Below are 23712 nucleotides of genomic sequence, written 5' to 3' on the forward strand. Positions count from 1 at the left end.
TTTTTTAACCATAGCTCAGGAATCGAATTAGCTATTAGCCCTTTGAGTTGAGGTGAAACATTACTCTTTTAACAAAAGTTAATAGTTGAGTGATAAAAAATTAACAATTTCATAATGTCACTTATTATTATGTAACTTTTAAAAGTTAGTTGATTGAAATGTAATTTCAAACAAAATTTAGAGACAACTGGTGTAATTAAGCAGTCACACATCTTTGAAAACAAGATTTAAGTCAATTTTGGTAACTTCTGAGTCTCAACCTGACTCGACCTTCAATTCAAGATCATTTCCTACTAGTAATTTGTGTATCATTAGGATATTTTTAAAATATTTTATATTTTTATATAGTTTGATAATTTAGTAATATACATTATATATAAGATTTTGATAGGATGGTATATCTTTTTATGTCAGTGTTGTTATGTTCAATTATTGATTTTCAAATTATATTTTAGTTTTTTCAGTTTCACTCAATTAAATATGATGATAGAGATAGTTTTATCAGTGTCGCTATGATCAATGTCATGCTGGTAACACTAGTTAGTCTCAAAACTGCAAAATATCATCTCAATAGATAGCACTGCAATTCAATGAAGTCTATGTTTGATAATAGATTAAGCAAGCTCCTTTGAATAAGGACTTATTACACACGTCATCAAAAATTGGTGAGATATAAGGCATTGCTTAATCTAAAATATAACATCAGCTACATGGACAAAAGGTGTTAAAAAACTGAAATTACAAGTGCAAGCCTGCCGGATATGGGGTTCCAATTGTGGTCACAAAAGGCACCAGCCTTCTATATTCCCTTCGTCTCCCCAGGGCACAGCTATCGAGTACCCGCCCGAGGATCATTCTAGTGTTTTGCAAAGCCACCTCTCTAGGTGTCATACCTGACTCGGTGGATGATGTTGAACTGATCCCAGAACAAGCTCCGAAACCGTACTGTAGAGTCCCACCTCGAGCCTTGAAGGAGGTCTGAGAAGCTAGCCGCTTCTCATCCGTCCCATTTTCAAATGACCCAGACTCATATGGGTGCGAGGTAGTCAATGAAGTACAACTCTGAAAAAGAGCTTCTAAAACACTTAGTGCTTCCCAACACAAACTGCTCTCCACTAGCTGGGATACAATGGCATACATGTATGGGATCTGAGCCGTATCAATGGGAGTGTGCAAGAGCAGTGCCTTAAGCATGAGCAATATAACGCGTTGATACTCGACCGGACCTCTCTCCAGTAGCCTTAGCAAGTGTCCAAAAGCCAAGGCTGAGTGCTTAGGGAACCATTCGTTGCATAACAAGGGTGAAACACAGGCAAGGAGATTATCAATGCTTTTGATCTCACCTCTGGAGTATGCCATAAACACGGTAGCTAGGTCATCCATTGATTCTGCTTGACACCAAATCGAGATGTTGGCAGCAACAGAGCAAGCTTTGTGGTACTGTTGTTGGAGTGGTGAAGCTGGTCCTACCAATGGGTCTTTGCTGAGCTGTAAACAAATCCATGGAAGCAATCCAGTAATGTGCATCAGCAGTCTAGTCTCACGATCCCCAAAAATGGAGTCGCATGAGTGCACTGTCATACGAGAGAGGACCTCTATCGCTACACCATGACTAACAGTGGACATAAGGCCTTTAAGTACAAGAGGCTGCACTCCTTCAAATGCTGGCAGATTGCCGCTAGTTGCTGGCAAGTCATATAACCTAGATTCCATCCGCTGAAAGTCACCAATATCAACATTACTTAGCTCATCTCGAGGCATGCTGGAAAGGAGAACATTTTCAATTGTTCTGTCACGAAACGATAAGCGATCAATCACGCGTGAGAAAAGCTCAAGGACCTGGCAGTAGATGTGAATGAAATCTGTGTGCATCATTGCCACACAACCCCAAAAGAGTTGTGGGAAGAGTATTACCTTCTCTGGATCCATGTTCTCAACCATTACTTGCAATGTCAGTAAAATCTCCATAATGAAGCCCAGAACATGAGGTACTGGATTTCCCAAGCATCTATGTAGGCAACGAAGGAGTAAAACACATGTGTCACTCGTTACACTAGGCCGCAATGCACGATAAATCTGGTGAGAACGACAGGCAAGGTGTCTGGAAGTGCACTCCATGGCCCATTTGAGTGCCTCAACTCCCCAAGTCTCACGAAGATCTCCTTGGAAGAAGATTGCATCAACCATACTCTGAACAAGGGCAGACAAAAGTGAAGCACTAGGAAGGTCAGTCCTTGTAACTGTAGAGTCCTCATTCTCCCACATCATGCTCCCTCGCTTTGACTGAACGTACTTGATCAGACTAACAACCTGTTGTTTGTTCTCTCCATCGTTGTTTTCAACCTCGTACAGCTCTAGATGCCTACCTGCAAGTGAGTATAGTAGATTAACAAGCAAATGCTGGCAGTGCTCCAATACAATATCCTCAGAGCTATCCATTGAAACAAATGTGACATGAAATAGCAGAGGTAAGTGCTCGCGGAAGTCTTCATCATTCTCATATGCAATTTCTGCCAGTAGAATCAATGCTATATCTGCACGAGTGAGTGAGTGCTGCTGGTTCCCTTGCAAAGCAGATTGAAGTTCTTTAGCATTGACACCAAGCATACCTACCCCAGACTGCATGATATCTTCGACAGAATTGGGAGTGTCAATTAGGTAATCTCCACTGTCCCTGGAAGCATGGCGGCTTCGTAAACTTCCTGTGGAATTCCAAGCCCCCATTAAAGGCCCTGGCATGTTTACCAATCCTGGTAGGAGCTGAGCTGACCTTCCTGCAGTTCCTGGAACAATGCTTAATTCTGGAGGCATGGAAATTAGTGAGCCTGAGGAATTTCGCACAGCAACACCAGGTGGACGCCAACTCAGGCTTCCACTAGTATTTCTCAATGGACCATCAAAGGAACCCCGGACAAGTAATGGTGACATATGTGACTGGCTGTCTGCAAAAGATGCAATCTGGGCAGTTGCAGGCCCCTGAGAGAACTCCAAAATAAAATTTCCATTGGCATCGGCCCTGTTTCCACTTGGCCGAATTGGTTCAATGCTATCTTCCAGCATCCGCTGTGACAACTGATAAACTAGATGGTCAATTGTCCGCTGTGGACATATACGTGCTAGATACAAACTTACTCGCTTAGCAACTGAGAAATATGTGGCAAAAGCACCACTTATTTCAGTAGAGGCATTTGAATCACAATCCTCAATTCCTTTGGTGATCAAGAAATCTAAAATTGGGCTAATGTTCCGGGGCTTGCTGGCAACTGTGCTCCAGAGTTTCTCAATTTCATCAGGAAACTGATCTCCATGCCTCCACGTCACATAATAAAGACTTTTTAATAATCTTTCACTCCAACCTGAGTCCTTGAGTTTCCAAAAATTTAGATTTTCAATCCATGGAGCCATACAGGTTAACACCTGATGCTGAGCAATTATATCAACAGCATCAAGTTGTCTTTGCATGATCTCCTCACAGAGGAGTTGGCTCAACTCAGGGTGATCTTTGGCTAATTTGCAAGAGAGCTTGTACTGGAACTGTTGGTATGAATCAGGGAGATTACCAACAACAGCAGCTCGATAGCTACCTGATCCTTCAATGCCATCTTCAGCCCATTCACGTAGAGAGAGTGTTTCAAGCATCTGAAGGGCATCATCACGGATTTGTCTAGACGGATCTACAACCTTGTAGAGGATCAGGCTTAAGAGCCTTTGAGTCTCACAATTTGGTATCTCTTGTCGCATGTAGACCTCGGCTAGTACGCTGAAGTAACCATCGGCTATAGCAGGGTCAGAGTAATAGCACTGAAAATCACAAAGTGAAATGATTAAATGCAAAAACATAGGCCTAATAGGAAAAGAAAAAAAAAACAGGATGATGCCGCATTCCACTAGCATACTTAAGAGAAATGTGCTAGACAAGAAGCAACCTAAAATTTAAGTACATCGTATAATTGGCATACAAGGAAATGCATATGCTGTTTGTGGGGAAAAAGGTGCCTGACATACCTGATCGATGCAAGCAGGAAATAGATCCAAATTATTAAGAAGAAGATTTTTCAAAGCTAATTTTGCTAAAGCAACACGATGATGGCCACCTTTATGCCTATCTCGAGAAGCAGCTCCACGTCCTTCTCCTGTGTGTTTGGAATAAGATGGAGTTCTTGGGTCAGGTGAGTAACCATATGGAGCCTTGGCTGCAGGCTCATTGAACAAACTATTAATCCAAACTATAACTCTGCCACTCATTTTTCTAGCATTGTCATCAAAACAAGGTCCATAGAGAAGTGAAGCCATAGCAGTCATAGAGGCCCACTGGATTGTGTCGGTTTGTTCACTCGAATCTTTGTCAAATGAAATTTTTTCCACAGAATCTTTTGACCTGTGTTGTAAAGCCTTATATCGTTCAACTTCACGTCGATAGTCACTAGAACCATCCTTTCCCCATGAACTTCCCGGCTCATCGCACCAGGATAAAAGAAGATCAAATAGTTTCTTCCTATATCTAAGATCAAATCGATCTGATTTTGAATCCACAAATTCAGGGGCCAGAGATCTTAAAACAGAAGCAAGTGCATAGCGAAGTGGTTGTGTTTCCTGAAAGCTGTCAGCAGATGCTATTGCAATCTGTTTAGATGTGTCTTCAATAAACCTGAGATAGTGGCGACGAAATACAGGCTTTCGGCCCAAGAATCCTGGCCAGATGTTCTCGGCAACAGTGCGATAAATATTGGCAATATGGACTCGAAGGTCCTCACGCCGTGTCTGCTTTTGACTCTGCATCCAAAGCATCGGAGTCAACACAAGTATTCTGTAAACTAGAATTACCCCTTTATTTGTCATTGGAAATGAAATAGGTTTCATCCCAAGCTGGATTGGACATTTTCTGGTTGGGAGGAGCAGCCACAAACCCTGAAATATGGAGAAAACTAAAAAAATGCATATACTGTTACAACAGACATACATACCTTCCATTTCGGCTTTCCTTCTGTCTCTGAAGAAACCTCCTCAACAAATGATGCGAGTTCACTAAACATTATCTCACAACATTCCAAGTGTGAGTGCCCAAGAGCCATGGTGGCAGAATGCTAAGTTAAAAAGGAAAATATATCAATTAAGCAACAAACTTGGAATCATCTAGAGTAGCAAAGCTAGCGGAAGAGCATTATAAACAAAAGCAAAAGCAAAAGCATACAGACGACACTTTACCTAATTTCTAATACTCTAGCAGAAAGGGTATCTCATGGTTAGTGTGCTCATGTCATCTATACATTCAACACTATGAAGTAGAATGATCTCATTAGCTTGTTACTTACTATGTGTGCTTCTGATCCAGATTTCAAAGAGGGGAAAATAAGATGGTAAAGTTCTCTTGTCGCAACTATGCTTCCCGCTTCCTTACTATCTGGTGGACATGAACATACAAACATTGCATACATGAGCCACTGATCCAGTTTGTTATCTAAATCTTGTGACTGATGAGCTTTTCCACCTAACTCAGCAGGTGTAATATGAGCAAGACGCTGCAAAACCTCCACCCTGACAAGTGAAAATGGCTTAGAAGAGGATCCATGGAATCTTTACAGTATTAAAACTAATTAACTGGAAAGTTTTATAAGAACGCAAATAGAAAGTGAGCATCAATAAACAACCATTCAGAACTTCATGTTTATTGCAGAAAGATGAAACAATGAAACCCAAAGACCGCAAACATGTATGGACCATAGACATGGTTTTTTATATTCTTCCACCCATCCAGTAGACCAGTACTAGAAATGTCACCAAGGCATAAAGATTATTCCTCGTTAGGTTTCATTTATTGATAACATTACTATCAGTATCACTAGAACATCCAATCGGTTCTAGGCAAAACATAATGAGACTATTGCAACAGATTCCTTGGCAAAGATGCATAAGAACTATCATATTGTACGTACTTGGCATCTAGAACTGAGGTTGGGCAAATTTCAGCTGCATATTTCACAAGCTCACTAAGACATCTTGCCCACCTATTTTTATCAGGACTCTCAAATATTATAGATTGAAGAGAGACATCGGAAGGAATTGCATCAGATTCTCGTCTGTAATCAAACAAACGAGCAGAATCCCAGTAACAACTCTGAACTATGTCCTCCTGCAGTATTTAGTTTTAAGTTCTGAATAGCAGTTGATAGAGATTAAATAAAGGAAATAATAATGTAAATATATCCCACCCCATGTTCTTCCAGCACGTCAATTATAAATATGGGTTCAACTTCATATCTTCTGTTATAATCTAGCTGCTCATGAAGTGAAAGGTCTCTTATGTCATTCCTTAAGGCACGTGCACAACGCAGTAACTCCAATGCTGTGTGACGGATCTGGCTATCCACAGAGCTAAGGAAGATAAGACCAACTGCATCTATCTCTGATGCACGAAACTCCATAGCTTCCGCTTGTTGATGGAAAGAAGACTTCTTGAATGCAGTGTTGTGCTGCACTGTCCGTTTTACATCTTGAGCATCTTGTTCCAGTCTATCATCAATAAGACAAGCTCTCCAAAATCGCATAAGTTCTAACAATCGCCCTAGTGATGTTTGAATCAGAAGAGGGAAGTCATCAGGCAACCGGAGGATGAAGTTGGCCATCCCTCTGATAACTGCAAACCGACGATGTGGAAGGTACCGTACAATGCGGTTCAGTACCTGAACTGCTTCCTCACGAACACCAGGATCAATGCTTATCCCATGTTGAGGGATTATTTCAGTTATCTTATCGCTTCGGCCAACTTCTTCAATCAGGTAAGGTATGCACTTAAGCGCTGATCGGAACAAATACCCTTGAGACTTTTCCTTGGTTACAGCATCTGGAAAGCATACATATCATTTGCATCCAGATGAGGGATAAAATACGCAAGTCAAAAGTGGAAACCTAGCATTCATAGAACCAACACATCTTGAAGCAAGTAAACGTTTGATGGATGCTCACAAAACATAAAATATAATTGCCAAACTGATTGATAAACAAATAAACTAAATGCTAAATACACAAATTTTTAGCTTCTTTGTCCTTTTTTGCTTCATATGATGAGAAGCCAATTTAGTTAGTTAAATACTCATTCTACAATCAATAGGATTTAAGAGAGGAATTACCTATTGTTGTCCTTGAAGAAGTCAGAAGAGCCTGACTATATGTCCTATGGCAAGACCTTAATATTGACTCAATTGCAGCCTTAACTTTTGGCATGTAGTGACCAATATCATGACCTGCTCATACAACATAAATAGGCGAATGATTGGTATGAAAAATATGACTGTTATTTGGATAATAAAGTTATGAGTTACCTTTAAATATTTCCAAGCCAACATGCTGGCTTGAAGGTGACATAACTATCGCAAGCAAGGCTCGTAAACCAATAACCTTTGCTTCACTTGGACTATCTTGCTTCAACAATTCCAAGATCATGTGATTCATGGCAAAATCAAGGTTATGTTCCGCTATAGTCACACAGAATTCCACAAGCTTATCATGTTGTATATCCTGAGTTAGCATTCCTTTCCTCAAAAGTATTAACAGTTGAGAAGTTACACTATCAAGGTAATCCCATATACGGTTTGGTGGTTGGTTAGCTGCATGAACGTTTAAGTAGAATCTTAAAACTTTATGAAGACAGTCCAAAGACATGAAACGATGATTCTTGTCCTGCATATATAGTACCAGATGCTTCATTACGAGGACAGCTGAAATGGAAACTGATGAATATGAACAGAGGTTAAAAGCATAAGAAGAGTTGGAAAATTCACGTTATGCGTGCCTGTCCAGCACTCAAGGCCCAGACGATATATGTGTGTGTCTGGGTGTATAAAAGTCAACTTACTCGTAGAAGCTTGTAGAGTTGCTCCATGTGAGAGCTTAAGTTGCTGTGGAATATTTGAGGATCTCCAAGACATAGAAGTAGAGTCACCAAAGGATAACCAACCTAAAACAGAGAATTGTTTATGTGAAAGAGAGAGAAACAAAAACTGATCACAATGCACAAAATACATTAGAGACAGATGAAAACAATGTTTAATAGAAATTTCCAACAAAAAGTAAAAATTTGAAACAAAAAGGTTATTATCATCTTGGAAGCAGGATTACATTATGACCGTGTGCTACTGTAAGCTTAAAAAACTAAAAAATTAAGTGCTAAATTTTTAATATTGAATTTTATAAAATTAAATTTATATTATAAAATTATTTGATGCATTTATAAAAATAAATTGTTGAATATAATTATTTTGATTATAATAATAAATTTTATTTTTGAAAATTCATTATTTCATAATTTTAATGTTATTGATTATTTGGAATAGCTTTAGAAATATTTTATTTTAATCATAAGAATATTTTCAATATTAACTAATAAATAGCTATCACTCATTTATTGTATTTAACACTTTTTTGAAAATTTAATATTAAGTAAAAAGTTAATATGATGATGAAATATAATTAACAAATTAAACCTTAAAATTTTCATTTTCAGTGAAATAAAAATTTCTAATAATTTATCAAACACATCTTTATTTCACCAAAACTAAGGGAAACTTATCACTTAACTAACATCCTATAAAATTAGGATTCCTATATGGTATATACACTGTTATCTAACATATACAATCCACCAAAATTTATATACTCACGTTATCACAATATATGATACTTCCTCTCAAGTTGGTGAGTAGTTATCCTCCATTCCAAGATGGTTAACAATTTCTTGAAAAACATTTATTTGGTGCTAGTTGATCCTTTATTGAAATAAATGGTCTTCAAATAAATTCATTGTGAGTTCATCCTTGATCAAATGTCTATCTTTTTCCACATGTTCGGTTCTTTCATGTTGCACTACATTATATGCAATATTGATTGTCGTTTGTTGTCACAATACAACTGCATAGGGACTTTTGATAACTTCAATAACTTAGAATTATTTGTCTTTTATTTTATTATACTTTAGGACCAAAGTTTAGTTTTTAGGTTAATTTTTAATAGATTATATGAATTTTTATTATTATTTATGTTTAATTTATATTTTGGGTTTTTTAAAATATACTATTAGTGTTGATTTGGACTTGTTTTATATAAATTTTTTATACATTGTAGGCGAAGAATGAAAAAAGGAGAGATTAACTTATGCAAGAAATTATTTATTCACTCTAACAGATCTTACTTTAGATAGAACCTGCATTTGATGCGAGTATTTTGAGAACCAATTTTTACTCTAACAAATAATTACAAGGCGATTCTTTAATGATTCAAATTTTAAAGGGAAAAAGAAGCAAAACCTCAAGAGGAGAGAGTGAGAAGAGAAAAGCTGTGACAGCTTTGAAGCATCAATAATTTACAGAAATCAATAAAAACTCAATTTCTCCATCTCTTTTTTTTTTTTGCTTTTATTTTTTATGATTAATTTTTGCATGAACTAAATTTCCTTATTAGGGTTCATATTTATCCATTCTTTGTTTTTTTATAATAGTTTGGTTAACTATTAATTTGACAAAATTAAACAAAGGTGAAAAATGACTTTACATTTTAGGTATGAATTTAATAATTTTTACTCTAAATTAAATGGGTTAAATCTTGATCTATAATTAAGATAAGAATATACTTAATTATCTAGCTAAAATTGTAATTTATTCTTAATCAATTTCGTTTAAATCATTGGCATAAAAATATAGCTTAATAATTAGATTAAATTTGTTGTTTAATTGCATGGAAGATAATTAAGGAATTTTTAATACCCATGTTAGTAATCAACTTTATTAAGATAAACAAAGTGGAGATTAGAACAAATAACTATGCATTAGATGAAATTATAATCTTAAGATTTTATTATTATTTGATTATTCAATTAGGTTTTCTTTTTTTAATTTTATTTATTAATTTAATTTTAAAAATATTATTGTTGATTTATTTAGATGAGTTATAGAATAATAATTGGTGATTAGCATTTAATAACTCTATGTGGAAATGATATTTTATACTACTTATTACAATATGTATACTTGCATATGCGATATTTATCGAATACCTTCCAATTTTATCATTAGATCATCAAGAATTATTTTAATTCACATATTCATAGTGCCATTCGCCTGAACTCTAACTTTGCACTTGACCTTGCCATCACATTTTTATTTTTCCTCCTCTATGTATAATAGCTCAAAGTTGTCCTCCAGTCAACTAATGGTCTACCATACTCAATGTAGATATAAGCTTTTATAGTCATGCTTTTTCACTTGAATAAAATTGTTTTTTAATATTACCCTTCAAATACTGCAAAATTCTAAATAAGTCTTGAGATGCATTTCCTTTGGATTGTGTATAAATTCTCTGACTACACTTAAAACAAATGTGATTTTTGGTATTGTATGTGTCAAATAGATTAATCTTACGACAAGTCTTTCGTAAGAACCTTTACCCACAACAAAATCATTTTGAGCACCACATAGTGTATAGTTTTACTCAATTGTCATATCAATTAGTCTAAAACTCAACACTCCTACTTGCTTCAATAAATCAAGCAAGTGTTTCTACTCTGAAATAAAAATTCCTTGCTTTGAATGTGCTACTTCAATACCAAAAAAGTAATTTAATTTTCCAACTTCTTTGATGTCAAAATTTTTCAGCATGAACCCTTTTAAACTTTGCATCTCTTCCGTATCATTACCTACTATGATAATATCATCCACATATACCAACAACACTATCATGCACCTTAACTTTGAGTGCCTTACAAACAGAATGTGACCACCTTCACTTTATTTATATCCCAAGGTAGTCGTTAGATCTATAAATCTTTCGAGCCAAGCCCTTAATTATTGTTTAAGCTATAGAGGTCTTTAAACTTACAGACCATACCTTTTTTTCTAGATTTAAGCCTGGAGGAATCTCTTACAAATCTCCTCTTTTAAATCGCCATGGTGAAATGATTTTTTTTTTTTTTGCATCAAACTGTTGTAGGTTCCACCCTAAATTTGCAGCCAATGACAACGTGACATGTACAGTATTAATCTTTGCAATAAGATAAAAGATATGAAGGTAATCAATGACATAGGTTTGAGCATACCATCTGGCAACCAATTTTGCCTTATTCCTTTCTACTGAACCATTAGACTTGTGCTTCATCGGAAAAACCTATCTATGTTCAACAACTTTATTTCCTCTCGACAGTTCTACTAACTCTCGCATTTTGTTATTTTTAAGAGCTTTCATCTCCTATATCATAACATTCTCTCACTTACCTCTTATTTTTTTAAACTTTTTGGTATAAGATTTGTGTGAAGATTGCTATGAAAGGCTCTATGGCTTTGGAATCATAAAAATGCCATTTGATCCATAGATCTGAAATCTATGGCACAAATCATTGAAAAAAGTTCCCTTGAGGCATTAATAAAAAAGTTCTCAATTTTGTCCTCGTTGAACTCAAAAATTCAACCTTGTGAGTTTTCTTTATTACACAAGCAAGCACTAGCCATATGTGGTAGTCCTTTGTCACATCTCTATTAATCATTAAGGGTTGTCCATTAAGTTTCTGTGACTTATCTCTTATATAAGATGTTTCTAGCAGTATGTGCAATAATAAGTCCCTATTAAAAGACTTGGACAAATTAGAGTGTTTCTTACTACCTTTAAATTATTGCAAAACTCCATAATCCTTTAATCTTGCAATCTTGGTGACAACAATAGATCCATCTCCCATTAATGTGTCCAACATAACACTTCATCATTCTTCTTCAGTGCAAGTGATAAAATATTGCCTCATTCAAAGGTCAATCCTCCTTCCCTAAAATTTGGGCTCTCACAACATCAAACCCAGAATTGAGGCCTTAGAAAGTTGTAGATATGATCCTTTTCTATGAACTTCTTTAAGGTTGCAATATCTCCTTTGGATGCACTAATAGAGATCCATTTCCTACCATAGACCTAGCAAAAGACTCAAATATTCAATAATAGATCGATTCCAATGCTTGGTTGTTGAAATTTGTCTTAACTCCAAAGATTTGGACAATATCATTGACCTTGGAATATCTTAGCCTAATAAAATCCTAGATCTCCTTGGCAATGATAAGGAACATACACATATCACTAATCTCCGAAAGCATCGATTCCACAACCATGGAATCTTGTGCATCCTTATCCTCTAATTTAAGATATTTTTTGGAAGATTTGTGCCCAACAAATGACTTAATTTCCCTTGACCCTTCAAAGATGTATAAAGAAAATTGGGGACCAATTTAAATAATTCTTTCATTCAATCGTTAGGATGACTAAATGATTTTCAAATTTTTAATGATTGAAGTAGTTGTGTTTTGAATCATGGTAGTCTTTAAAGTAGAACTAGTTTTAGTGGAATCTAACATGATTGCTTAGAAATGAAGCAAACAAGGGTAAAGAAAGGAGTTGGGAATTGGATGAACAAAAGAAACCATAAATTTAGTTGGTAAAAAATCTTTTCAAGAAAGAACCAAAAATATCTGATATCGTGTAGAGAATTAATTTAATCATTAAAAAACTAGAGATATTACAGACTCTTATGCACATAGTTATAATCTTTATCACACTAGGGAAAAACATCACTTAACTAGTATCTTACAAAAAAAGGATTCCTATATGATATATACAGTCCACCAAAACTCAAATACTCAAGTACATTATCCGACAATAGTGTTCAAGCATCATCAATACGAGAACTTTACAATGTTACAAAAAAAGGGGGAAGAATACATTTTAAATAAAAATTCACATCTAATCTAAATGCATGGACAACTTTCTATCACTCTACCTGAAAATATGTTCATGGAGAAACAAAATAAAGTATAGCAAAGTAGTTAAATAGGTACTTAAGCATTCTAATTGATGGAAATTGTCAATAATCTCACAGAAAGTATGCAGTAAATAAAATTTTTTTTAAATGATAATGTGTCTTGAATGATGAATTACTTGCTCATCTCAAAATTCCAGTTATAATGAAAATCAAAGAAAACATACATGAAAGCAGCACAAGTGAGAGCTCTAGTGAGTCTTTCTTTTCATTTTAATTAAGCATTGACATATAAATATAACTAATCCTACACAGTTGGGAGTCTTAGTGAACCTTTTTTTTCACTTTAACTAAGCATTGAAATTTAAAAATAACTAATTCTACACTTCCCCTACTTATCATGAACTTGGTGGTGAAAGGAGTAATAGGGCCTTTGGAAAGGGATAAAAGTTTTGTTATTGCTCTCTCTATATTAGGAATTCTACAGAAACAAAATTCTTAGAATTTCTCTTCCTTTATAACTAATTTACTAATTTCCTTCCTAGTTTTTTAGGGTGTGAAATCTAGAACATTAACGAGTAAAAATGGAGAACATCTAAAGACCTACCAACAACAAAGTGACATAAAAAAATATGTTCAACAATGTAGTATCTCCTTTACCAAATAACACAATTTATTTTATGATTGAGTAGATTTCATTTTTGCCTAAGCTTTAGAAGCATCTATTAGATATTAGTCAATTTATTCCTATAGACTGTGTAACTAGTAAATGAATATTTTCTAGGCTGTGAAGTAGAATTAGAGGCTAACCTTTATTCTGTCATCTTATCAGACAACCAATTCAAAATTCCAAGAAAAATAGATAAACAGATGCCCTTACACCTATATGTTTGCTCTGTTTGTCCATCCAATGCATGAGGTTCTCTCTGATTCGCCCAACAGCTTCATACCATAGAGTGATAGCAAGGTCTACACCTGTAGGAGGCCATTGGTTTTTCCCACCGTCTGCAAGTGGTGCTAGAATGTTTGAAAGCATGTTGCATAGTGCATGATACAACTCACTTTTTCGTTTATGTGGAGCACGATTAAGAGGATTTGCTTTTGCCACGAAAGAAGCTGATGCATTCAATCCTCCCTCAGTCTTAACCTGGAAACTAGTTATTGTCAAACACTGGTCATCATGATGTCTTTTTCTTTGAGGTAAGAGAAAAACATAAAAACAAAATGTATCATACCCCTAACTTTAGGTAGCGCATCCCATTTATGATACTAAGTGTTTCACTTCTGGCAACACTACTGTCTATTCGACGAGTATTAGATTCCATGAAAAAACGCTCAGTTACAGAAGTAAACCTGTGAAAGAAAAGAACAATTAATACGTATTAATATAATAACTTTGGATAACTACCATTAAGCATTTCACCTATTTTTAAAATAAGTTTTCAAACATAGCTTAGATCTTTAAGAAGTCTAGAAACAATCAAAAATATGATTCTCTTTTATAGTTACAAAAAAAAAACTCTTCCCTTCACCCACTGATATTACCTTTGTTTTGAGTACATGGAAAACCTATTGGGTTTGAGCCAAAATAGGTAAAAGAAGGTATTCCATGAACCTAATACCAACCTTTCAATCCTAAATTCTCTAATTTGAGACTTCCAATATATATTCCAAGACATTTCACGAGAAAAAAAAAAGGAAAAGAGAATAAATCCCTTGGAGATGTCCTCTAGTAGACAACATTATTACCATCTTTTGACATATAGGTTTGATTCTTCATCAGATATTTCTCACTAATAGGGAGGGGGAAATATCATCAACCATTTTATAATGGTATGACAAGTACAACATCCCTATCAAATTCTAATGCCACCGTACAATAACACAAGTACCTAATCCGAGATAAGGCGCCTAGGAGTTGTGCAACTAAGTCAAGAAGGAGACTCCGCAAATCAACTAGTGAGGGATAATCAACCTGACTAACAACCCTGTAATAAGAATGTATTTTCAAATCAATAATCCAGCGAGATCAGGCTAAATAAATTGTTCAAAAAATTAATCTATGCAAACCCTATATTATAATAATACTTCAATGACTATAATATAATTAATGACAACGAATACAAACTAATGCCTATAAATTGTATATAAAACCTGAGCACTAAAAAAAACATAATTAAATCCACAACTTCAATTTGAGCAAGTCTAGACTCATCCTTCACTGCCTTACCTGTCAGCATTGATTAACCAATCAAAAACAAAGTTCTCAAGACCAGACCAAAGCTTCTCTGCAATGAAAGTCTAACATTTTACCAAATTCTGAAAAAAAAATGTAGAATTGCAAATGAGAAAAAATGGAAATGAACAAACCAGTAAGTCCCTCTTGCGGGCAACACTCAACAAAACGAATACAAGCTGAACAAAAAATGCACTCCACAGCAAGCTGGTCCCCATGAAGACAAATTAAACTCACAGTGAATTAAGCAAAATAATTAAAACCATTTGGCAAATTTAAAAAAAAAGATAAAAGGTAAGCATCATTTTATAATGGGTCTAACATTCATTTTTAGTTTCCTTTAACTTGTTGTTTCTTTCTTTTGGATGGAAAAAAGACACTCTTTACAAGCCATTGAATGAATTAAAAAAAACATTAGCTTTTACGTAGTAAAATCTATTAGCTATTAAAGAATACAAACCTTTCTCTGGAAAGTAGATGCATCATTTGCACCCTTTGGGGGTTCACTACAACCAAGATCACAAAAGCAAAAGTAAGACAATGAAATCCTATAGTCATAAAACAATTAGAATTAATGACCATATGCCTTGATTAAACAACATTAACTTCACATTGGCTTAAAGAAAACTTAAGATGATTGATTATTGATTGTTGAATTAAGTATGTTGATACCTGTACTTAACCTGTAAAGTACAGTCCACTTTGACTCAAAAGCCTTATTATTTTGTCCCACTAAAGGCACTTCACAAGTATTGGTTTAAGTCTCCACGTATAAATTATTACAAATCCTAAAAGTTTTTCAAACTGGGATTGGGGTGTTACGAACTCCTCTATTAAAGCTTGACATCTCAGCTAAACCCAACATAAAACATACGAAACCAAAATCAGTTAAAGAGCTAGGATTCTAGAGATGGCTCTCATTATGTAGCACTTATCTCCCTCAGGGTTTTAGAGGTAGTTCTCATGATATAGCATTTACCTCCCATATTCTAACTTGATTGATTTGATACCACTTTTAGATACCCACAATAACTTACAAGGTACTGTCCACTTCAAACTAAAAGTTTGACGATTTTTTCCCAAATGTGCACCGCAGGCATGGACTTAAACTTTACATATCTATCATAGTAGATCTTCAAAGTTTCCCAACATAGTATTAAGGTGTTACAAGCTCCTCTTCGATTAAAGTTTGGCATCCTTGTCAAGCTCAACATAAAGTAAACAATGCTAGGATCACATCATTTTAGAGGTGGCTCCCACACGACACATGGCTCTTATATTCTTATTGGTTGTTTCTCTAGTACCATTGAGACTCGTACCAAACCTGTGAGGTATTGTCAACTTTTACATAAAAAGCCTCATAGTTTTGTGTGCGTGTGTGTATGTATATATGATAGTGGATCCTTTGAACTTTTCCACTCTTTTTTTTTTTGTATGAAAAGTAGTATTAAACTATCAATTTCGATCAATAATATTGCAGTTAAAAATAATATAAGAGACAAATGATACTAAGACAAATCACTATTAGAAACTAATAAGGGATTTTAGAATAAGAATTTGTAAGAAGAGTTAAATGGTAAAGTAAATAAGAAAATGATTCACCTTTCTCGCCATCTTAGAAGGGCTTCTAAAAGAGGAACAGGCGTATGTTGTGCAACCATAGCCAAGGAATCTAGTACTTGTTCATAAGCAGGGTCGGATGGTCGAAGACACTGTCCATCCTAAAAATTCAATAGGAAGAACATAAATATATTATTGAGTGTATGAAATGCTAGAACCGAAATAACAAAACACTAGGAGAATGAGAGAATGAAATTCTATGTATTATACACCATCAAATAATACATATATATAGGGGTGAGCAAAACTCGATTTGATTTGAAAAAAATAAAAAAAATAAGTTAAATTTCGAGTTAATCGAATAGATTTATTGGAATTATTGTCAACTCGAATAACTCAGTTCGAGTTTCGAGTTCGAGTCTAGTTGAATTTCACAATTTGAATAACTCAAATAATTTAAATCATAGAATTGTGTAAATACATTTTTAGTCTCTATCAACTTTGAAAATAAGCATATTGATTCCTCTTAACAAAAATTACAAATAAAATTAAAATATTTTTCAAAAATTAAAAAGAATTTTTAAATTCAAAATATTTATAAAAATTTCAAATTTTATATTTTTAAAAAAATTATAATTTTTTTTAAAATTCTAAAAAATATCTAAAAAAAGTTCAAATTTTAAAATTTTTCTAAATAATAATTTTGTGGACCTAATTAATGATTCAAGTTTATCATACTCAAGTATCTTTTTTTTTATTTTGCCTTGAAATATTTTTCAAATATATATGGTTTCAGATTTATGTGCTCTAAAATAGGATTTGTTATACTGTAACAATATTTTTATTTCACAAGTTTATTTTTTTTTAATTTAACTCGAACAATTTCACTCAATTTGAATTTTATTTCACTCGACCCGATTCAAAAAATTTTCAAATTGTGTTAGGATGATAAATAGGACTCGTGAACTTTATTAACTCGAAATTTTTCACTCGATTCGACTCAATTCGATTGAGCGCTCACCCCTACATATACATATACAAGTTAGAACCTACTTTGTAAGGAAAGAAATAAAATCAAATCAAATCACAAGAAAATCAAATCCCTAATAATTAACTAACCTACAATTACATATCTACACATTCTTTAACACTTTCCCTCAAGCTGGAGCATGGATATTAATCTTGTCCATCTTGTTACAAATATAATTAATACGAGGCCCATTAAGAGGTTTCTAAAAGATATCTCCTAATAGATCTCTTATTTTGACATAACTCGTTGATATAAGTTTTTATTGAATCTTCTCACGAATGAAATGACAGTCGACTTCAATATGCTTGGTTCGCTCATGAACTACTGGATCGAAAGATATATGGAGAGCAACTTGATTGTCACGCCATTTTTTTTCTAGTAATGACACTTTAAAACTTAGTTCATTCAATAACTATTGTAACAACATAATCTCACACATAGATTGTTTCATAACTCTGTATTCAGATTTTGCACTAAACTGGGAAACTACACTCTGCTTCTTACTTTCCAAGAAATTAGATTCCCACACAGAAAACATAAAAAATCTATAGTTGACCTCTTATCCATCTTCAATCTTACGCAATTTGTATATATGAAGCATTCAATACCTATGTTTCCATAGTTCTAATATAGAAATCATGAATTGGAACCCCTTGTAGGTAATATAAGATTTTTTCTAATGCTACCCAATGTGATGAGTAAATGTGAGATAAGTCAATTTCCCATCTAGTCCCCTATACCTCTCAGGATCCTCAAAAGGATTACTATCTCTCTACATAAGTTGCAAATTGGAATCCATTACTATGCTAAAGGTTGGCATCTCGACTTTGTAGTTTTTTTCAAGTAAGTCAAGGGTATATTTCCTCTTAAACAAGAAAATAGCTTTCTTATTCCTAGTAACTTCAACTCCAATAACATATCTTAATTACCTTAAATCCTTCATTTGAAACTAATTATAAAGGAATGATTTCAAAGCAAGGATGTCAACATCATCACTCCAAGTAATAAAAATATCACCAACATAAACCACTAGTAGAATTATACTTGCCTCCGAGTGTTTGTATAAAACCAAGTGACCACAAAAACTTTTCTATAACATCTAAACATGCTCGTAGGCTCTGTCTCAAGCTATATAAAGATTTTTGAAAATGACATAGCTTCACATACCATCTCCCCTTGGCACAAAACCGAATGGTTGCTTTATATAGACTTTCTTCTATAGTTTACCATGTAAAAAGGTATTTTTTATATCAAGTTGGTACAAAGGCCACTAATATGTAGTCGTCATAGAAAAGAACATATGCACAAAAGTCATCTTAGCCACAGGAGAGAAAGTGTCCAAGTAATTAACCTCATAGGTCTGAGCATATGCTTTATCAATAAGATGATCTTTTAGTCACGCAACTGATCCATCAGAATTAACCTTGAGCGTAACCACTTATTTACATCCAATTACCTTTTGTCTAGTAGGAAAATTAACCAATTCCCAAGTACCATTACTATCTAAAAAAATCATCTCATTTATCATTACATCTCGCCAACCAAGAATACACAAAGCCTCTCTAACAGTTTTACAAATTGAAATAGAGTTCAATGAAGAAATAAAAGAGCTAGCGACAGGAGATAATTGATCATAAGAGACAAAAGAGAAAATGGGATAAGTAGACTATCATTTACCTTTTCGAAGGGTAATGAGAAGGTCAATACTAGTGTCACAGGTCATGCAAGGGAGCCCGCGACCAAGGCACACTTGAAAGATCCATCTTGTTCACAAAGGGGTCATTTGGCCCAACAGGATTGACCCGTTGCTTTGAGAGGTCGTAGGCCCATCTACATAGCCGATTAAATATGAGAAGTAATATTAGAAGATTTGATTTTGTAATCTTAAAGGATCTTGTAACAAGACCCCTTAAGAATCCTAATTTGTAGATTGCCTTTAGTCTCGACCATTAATGTATTTTAATTTGTCTCATTGGATCTAGGGGAGCTTAACTATAAATAGAAGTCTCTCCCCCTCATAACCACTTCATACTTAAGTAATAGAATACTTTGAGAGCATTGACTTAAACACTTTGTAATTGCTTTCTTGTGGATTTTATGTTATTTCATTACTTTTTTTTTGAGTTGTTTCTGTTTTATTTTCGACGCTTTAGAAAATTTATATCGAGAACTCTCACTTTACAAAAGTTAGGCTGACTTACACGGGTTTGAACCTAAGAAATGGCCTAAGGTTGCACAGATTGTGAAACGAAAAAGCTAGCCCCGTGAGAGTTGGTAAAAGAGACAAGGTTTCGAAGGCACCGAGCAAGACGTCAAAAGAAGTGAAAAAACAAATTGAGACCTGTGGAAGGGCCAAGAAAACTATCCAATCGAGGGATACAAAAAGAGGAGTGGTGTAACATCCCAAACCCGGCCTAGACGTTATGGCTAAATTCAGAGATGTCATAAAGAACAGTTTTGAAATCGGAGTCATTACAATAAATCATCCCAGCTGTTTAACTCATATTCACTTATATCAATTGTCAAAAGCATTTTTTTATTATTTTATTTGCCACAAACATCTAAAACTTGGTTTTTACTAAAACAAAGGTTTTTCAAAATTACGAATAGATTTTCCGAAAATAACATTTTCTATGACTTCCGATGTAGATCATGTTTTTGCAAATAAAATAATAAAACAATGCTTTTGAAAATTGATATAAGTGAATATGAGTTAAAAAGCTAGGATGATTTATCGTAACGACTCCGATTTCAAAACTCTTCTTTGTAACATCTCCAGTTTTGGTCATAACATCTACCTCAGGTTTGAGGTGTTACATTTAGTGGTATCAAAGCCAGGTTGTAAAATTTATGCTGTGAATTTTGGGTTTCAAAATTATGTTTCAAAAAGAATTGGTTTTCAAATAATTTAGACAATTTGAGAAAGTATGTGGTACACCGAGTCTCCAGCGCCGAACCTGTAAGTATTTTTGAACTTAGATAGAATATTCTGAAAACACTATAGTTAGTACTTTCTAAAACTATACTAAGTTAGTTAGAGACTGAAACCTCTAAAAACATTTCTGAACATTCTGATAATTTATGCATAAAATATATTTTAATAAATACTAGAACTAATGCATAAAATTTTATAATGTAGACAAATTTGAATTTAAGATGAACGCTCACGGAACTTGCAGTTGTGGTATTCGTGGGCGTGGTAGAGGTCGTAGGGGGCTCAAGTTGAGTCTTCCTCTTTGGGTAGTATGTCACACTTAGATACGAGTGAGACATCAGTTTCGTCTGCTACTGAAACTATGTCCTAAAGTCGTTCGACTGGGGACGACGCACTGTCCCAAGCCATGTTGAAGGTGTTGGAGAGGGTCGCTAGACCCCACTCTAGATCTGAGGGTCGTGGGTCGGTAACTGAACGACTCTAGTCCAATGGAGCTGAGCTATTTAGGGGTGTCACTAGAGTCACCCCTATTGTGGTCGAGTATCGATTGGAGGCCACCGAAAGGATTATGAATGACATAGACTATACTCCCAAGAAAAAACTTAAAGGTGCAGTCTCGTTGCTTCACGACGAGGCATATCAGTGGTGGTTATCGGTTGAGGAGGGTACTCAGGCGGAACGTTTGAATTGGGATTTCTTTAAGACTACTTTCTAGGAAAAGTATGTGGTGGATGCTCGTAGGCATGAATTCATAAATCTCACGCAAGGTGATAGATCTATGGCCGAGTATGAGGCCAGGTTTTTGAGGTTGAGTTACTACGCTTGAGGTATGGTGGCGTCTGAGTATGAGAAATGCAACCATTTTGAAGACGATTTTAGGGTTCTGATTGCTCCGCAAAGGGAGCGTGAGTTTTCTGTTCTTATGGATAAGGCGAAGATCACCGAAGAAATTAAGTCCGTGGAGTGCCAAAATAAGGACCGAGAGAGAGGAAAGAATAAGAGGGATTCAAAGCCCTCTAATTCTGTTCAAAGGCCTAATAAACAGGTCAAACCTAATGGGTAGGTTAGAGTGGGGGTTCTTGTTGATCCTACGAGTATTCAGCCATGTGGTGATTATGGTAGGCACAATCTGGGCGAGTGTTGGAGGAGGCTTGTCTAAGGTATATGTCTTTGGATCATCGTATTAGAGAGTGTCTACAGCGGGCTGAGCAGATGCAAGTTTCAGAACCAAGTTTTGCACAGCCTTATAGGGCAGTTCAAGAGCCACCTAGGAGCCATGGATCGGCTAGGTGTGGTAATGTTATGGGCCGAAGACAGAGAGCATTGGGTCGAGGTGCTACTCAGACTAAGGCGAGGCAGCCTACATTAGTTTATGCTGCTTGACGCCGAGAAGATAGAGATGTTCTTGATGTTATCATGGGTACGTTCTTTATTTTTGATATACATTATACTACTCTGATAGACATAGGCTCTACACACTCCTATGTAGCTAGTACTGTTTCTAAAACCTGAGGATTTGTGTTGAGAGCACTTCTAGTGAGATTACTGTACTGAGTCTGTTGGGGCAGTCTGTTCGGGTTAACAAACTTTATAAGAATGTTTTGTTAGAAGTGCAATGGGTTGTATTTCTGGAAAATTAGATAGAGTTACCGTTTGGGGAGTTCGACTTGATTTTGGGAATAGATTGGTTGGTTGAGCACTGTGTTAGTTTGGATTGCGCAAATAAGAGGGTCATTTTGAGGACTGAGGATGATAAGGAAGTGGTTGTGATTGGTGAGCATCGGGATTATCTGTCCAATGTCATCTCTGCTCTTGTTGCTAAGAAATTGGTTCAGAAAGGGTGTGAGGCGTATTTGGCTTATGTCAATGTTTCTATTTCTGGGGACTCTTCTGTCAAAGATATCAGAACAGTAAGATATTTTCTGGATGTCTTTCCTAAAGAGTTACCGCGTTTACCTCTGAATCAAGAGGTTGAGTTCAGCATTGAGCTTCTACTGGGTACAACTCTGGTGTCCATCGCTCCATATCGTATGGCACAGAAGAAGCTTACAAAGCTTAAGGCTCAACTTCAATAGCTTTTGGATCGTAGTTTCATTCACCTTAGTGTGTCTCCGTAAGGGGCACCAGTTCTGTTTGTAAAGAAGAAGGATAAGACCATGATGATGTGTATTGATTATCGATAGTTAAATAAACTGACTGTGAAGAATAAGTATCCACTTCCGAGGATCGACGATTTGTTTGATCAGTTCTGAGGGGCTTCAGTATTCTTGAAAGTAAATATTCATTCTGGTTATCATCAGTTTAGAGTTAAGGAGGTGGATATTCATAAGACTGCATTTAGGACTCATTATGGGCACTACGAGTTCCTAGTTATGCCTTTTGGTCTGACAAATGCTCCGACTGCATTCATGGATTTGATGAACCGAGTCTTTCAGCCGTATATGGATCAATTCATTATGGTATTCATCGATGATACTCTGAGAGAAGCAATTCTACGCTAAGTTGTGTAAGTGTGAGTTCTGGTTGTGAGAGGTAACTTTTCTAGGTCACATAGTTTCTGCTGAGAGGATTCGAGTTTATCCTAGAAAGATTAAAGTTGTGCTAGATTGGAAACACCTGAAGAACGTATATGAGATCTGTAGTTTTTGGGTCTTGCGGGTTATTATTGGTGATTTGTTAAGGGGTTCTCTCTGATTGCAACTCCTTTGACTAAGCTTTTGCGCAAGGGAGTTCCTTTTGTTTGGACTGATGCGCAATAATCGAGCTTCGAGAAGCTCAAGTTTGTTCTAACTCAGGCTCCCGTTCTGATACAGCCTAAATCTAGTAAGGTGTTTGTGGTGTACTGATGTAAGATGGTAAGGTTGTGGCTTATGCATCCTGTTAGCTAAAGGCACACGAAGGGAATTATCTAACGTATGATCTCGAGTTGGCTGCTGTGATTTTTATGTTAAAGATCTAGAGGCATTATCTGTATGGTTAAAGGTGTATCGTCTACACCGATCACAAGAGCCTCAAGTACCTTCTTACTTAGAAAGAGTTGAATCTTAAACAGCGTCGATGGATCGAGCTGCTTACAGATTATGACAGGACAATAGAGTATGATCCTGGTAAGGCTAATATGGTGGTCAATGCTCTCAATCATAGAGTGATGGCTGATTTAAGAGTGATGTTGG

General features: G+C 35.4%; 1 protein-coding gene across 2 annotated transcripts in view; it reads right to left on the reverse strand.

Moving 5' to 3' along the window:
* Positions 1 to 551: 551 nt before the first annotated feature.
* Positions 552 to 23712, reverse strand: part of LOC107921482 (protein furry) — a 39155-nt gene continuing 15994 nt past the window's right edge. The window contains exons 3-19 of one of the 2 annotated variants that reach the window (XM_041086530.1): positions 16617 to 16735; positions 15475 to 15520; positions 15149 to 15221; positions 15009 to 15066; positions 14671 to 14766; positions 14014 to 14131; positions 13659 to 13925; positions 7853 to 7954; positions 7320 to 7677; positions 7128 to 7241; positions 6210 to 6841; positions 5934 to 6130; positions 5313 to 5535; positions 4965 to 5084; positions 4006 to 4773; positions 1915 to 3801; positions 1667 to 1789 (exon numbers count right to left, since the gene is read on the reverse strand). In XM_041086530.1, coding sequence (XP_040942464.1) covers positions 1781 to 1789; positions 1915 to 3801; positions 4006 to 4773; positions 4965 to 5084; positions 5313 to 5535; positions 5934 to 6130; positions 6210 to 6841; positions 7128 to 7241; positions 7320 to 7677; positions 7853 to 7954; positions 13659 to 13925; positions 14014 to 14131; positions 14671 to 14766; positions 15009 to 15066; positions 15149 to 15221; positions 15475 to 15520; positions 16617 to 16735 — 5187 coding nt within the window. In that variant the 3' untranslated portion in view covers positions 1667 to 1780. Of the gene's footprint in view, positions 3802 to 4005; positions 4774 to 4964; positions 5085 to 5312; positions 5536 to 5933; positions 6131 to 6209; positions 6842 to 7127; positions 7242 to 7319; positions 7678 to 7852; positions 7955 to 13658; positions 13926 to 14013; positions 14132 to 14670; positions 14767 to 15008; positions 15067 to 15148; positions 15222 to 15474; positions 15521 to 16616; positions 16736 to 23712 lie in introns of both variants that reach the window. The other variant, XM_041086529.1, reaches the window with a different exon arrangement.

This window comes from Gossypium hirsutum, chromosome D01 (genome assembly GCF_007990345.1).
Source record: "Gossypium hirsutum isolate 1008001.06 chromosome D01, Gossypium_hirsutum_v2.1, whole genome shotgun sequence".
Taxonomy (NCBI): Eukaryota; Viridiplantae; Streptophyta; class Magnoliopsida; order Malvales; family Malvaceae; genus Gossypium; species Gossypium hirsutum.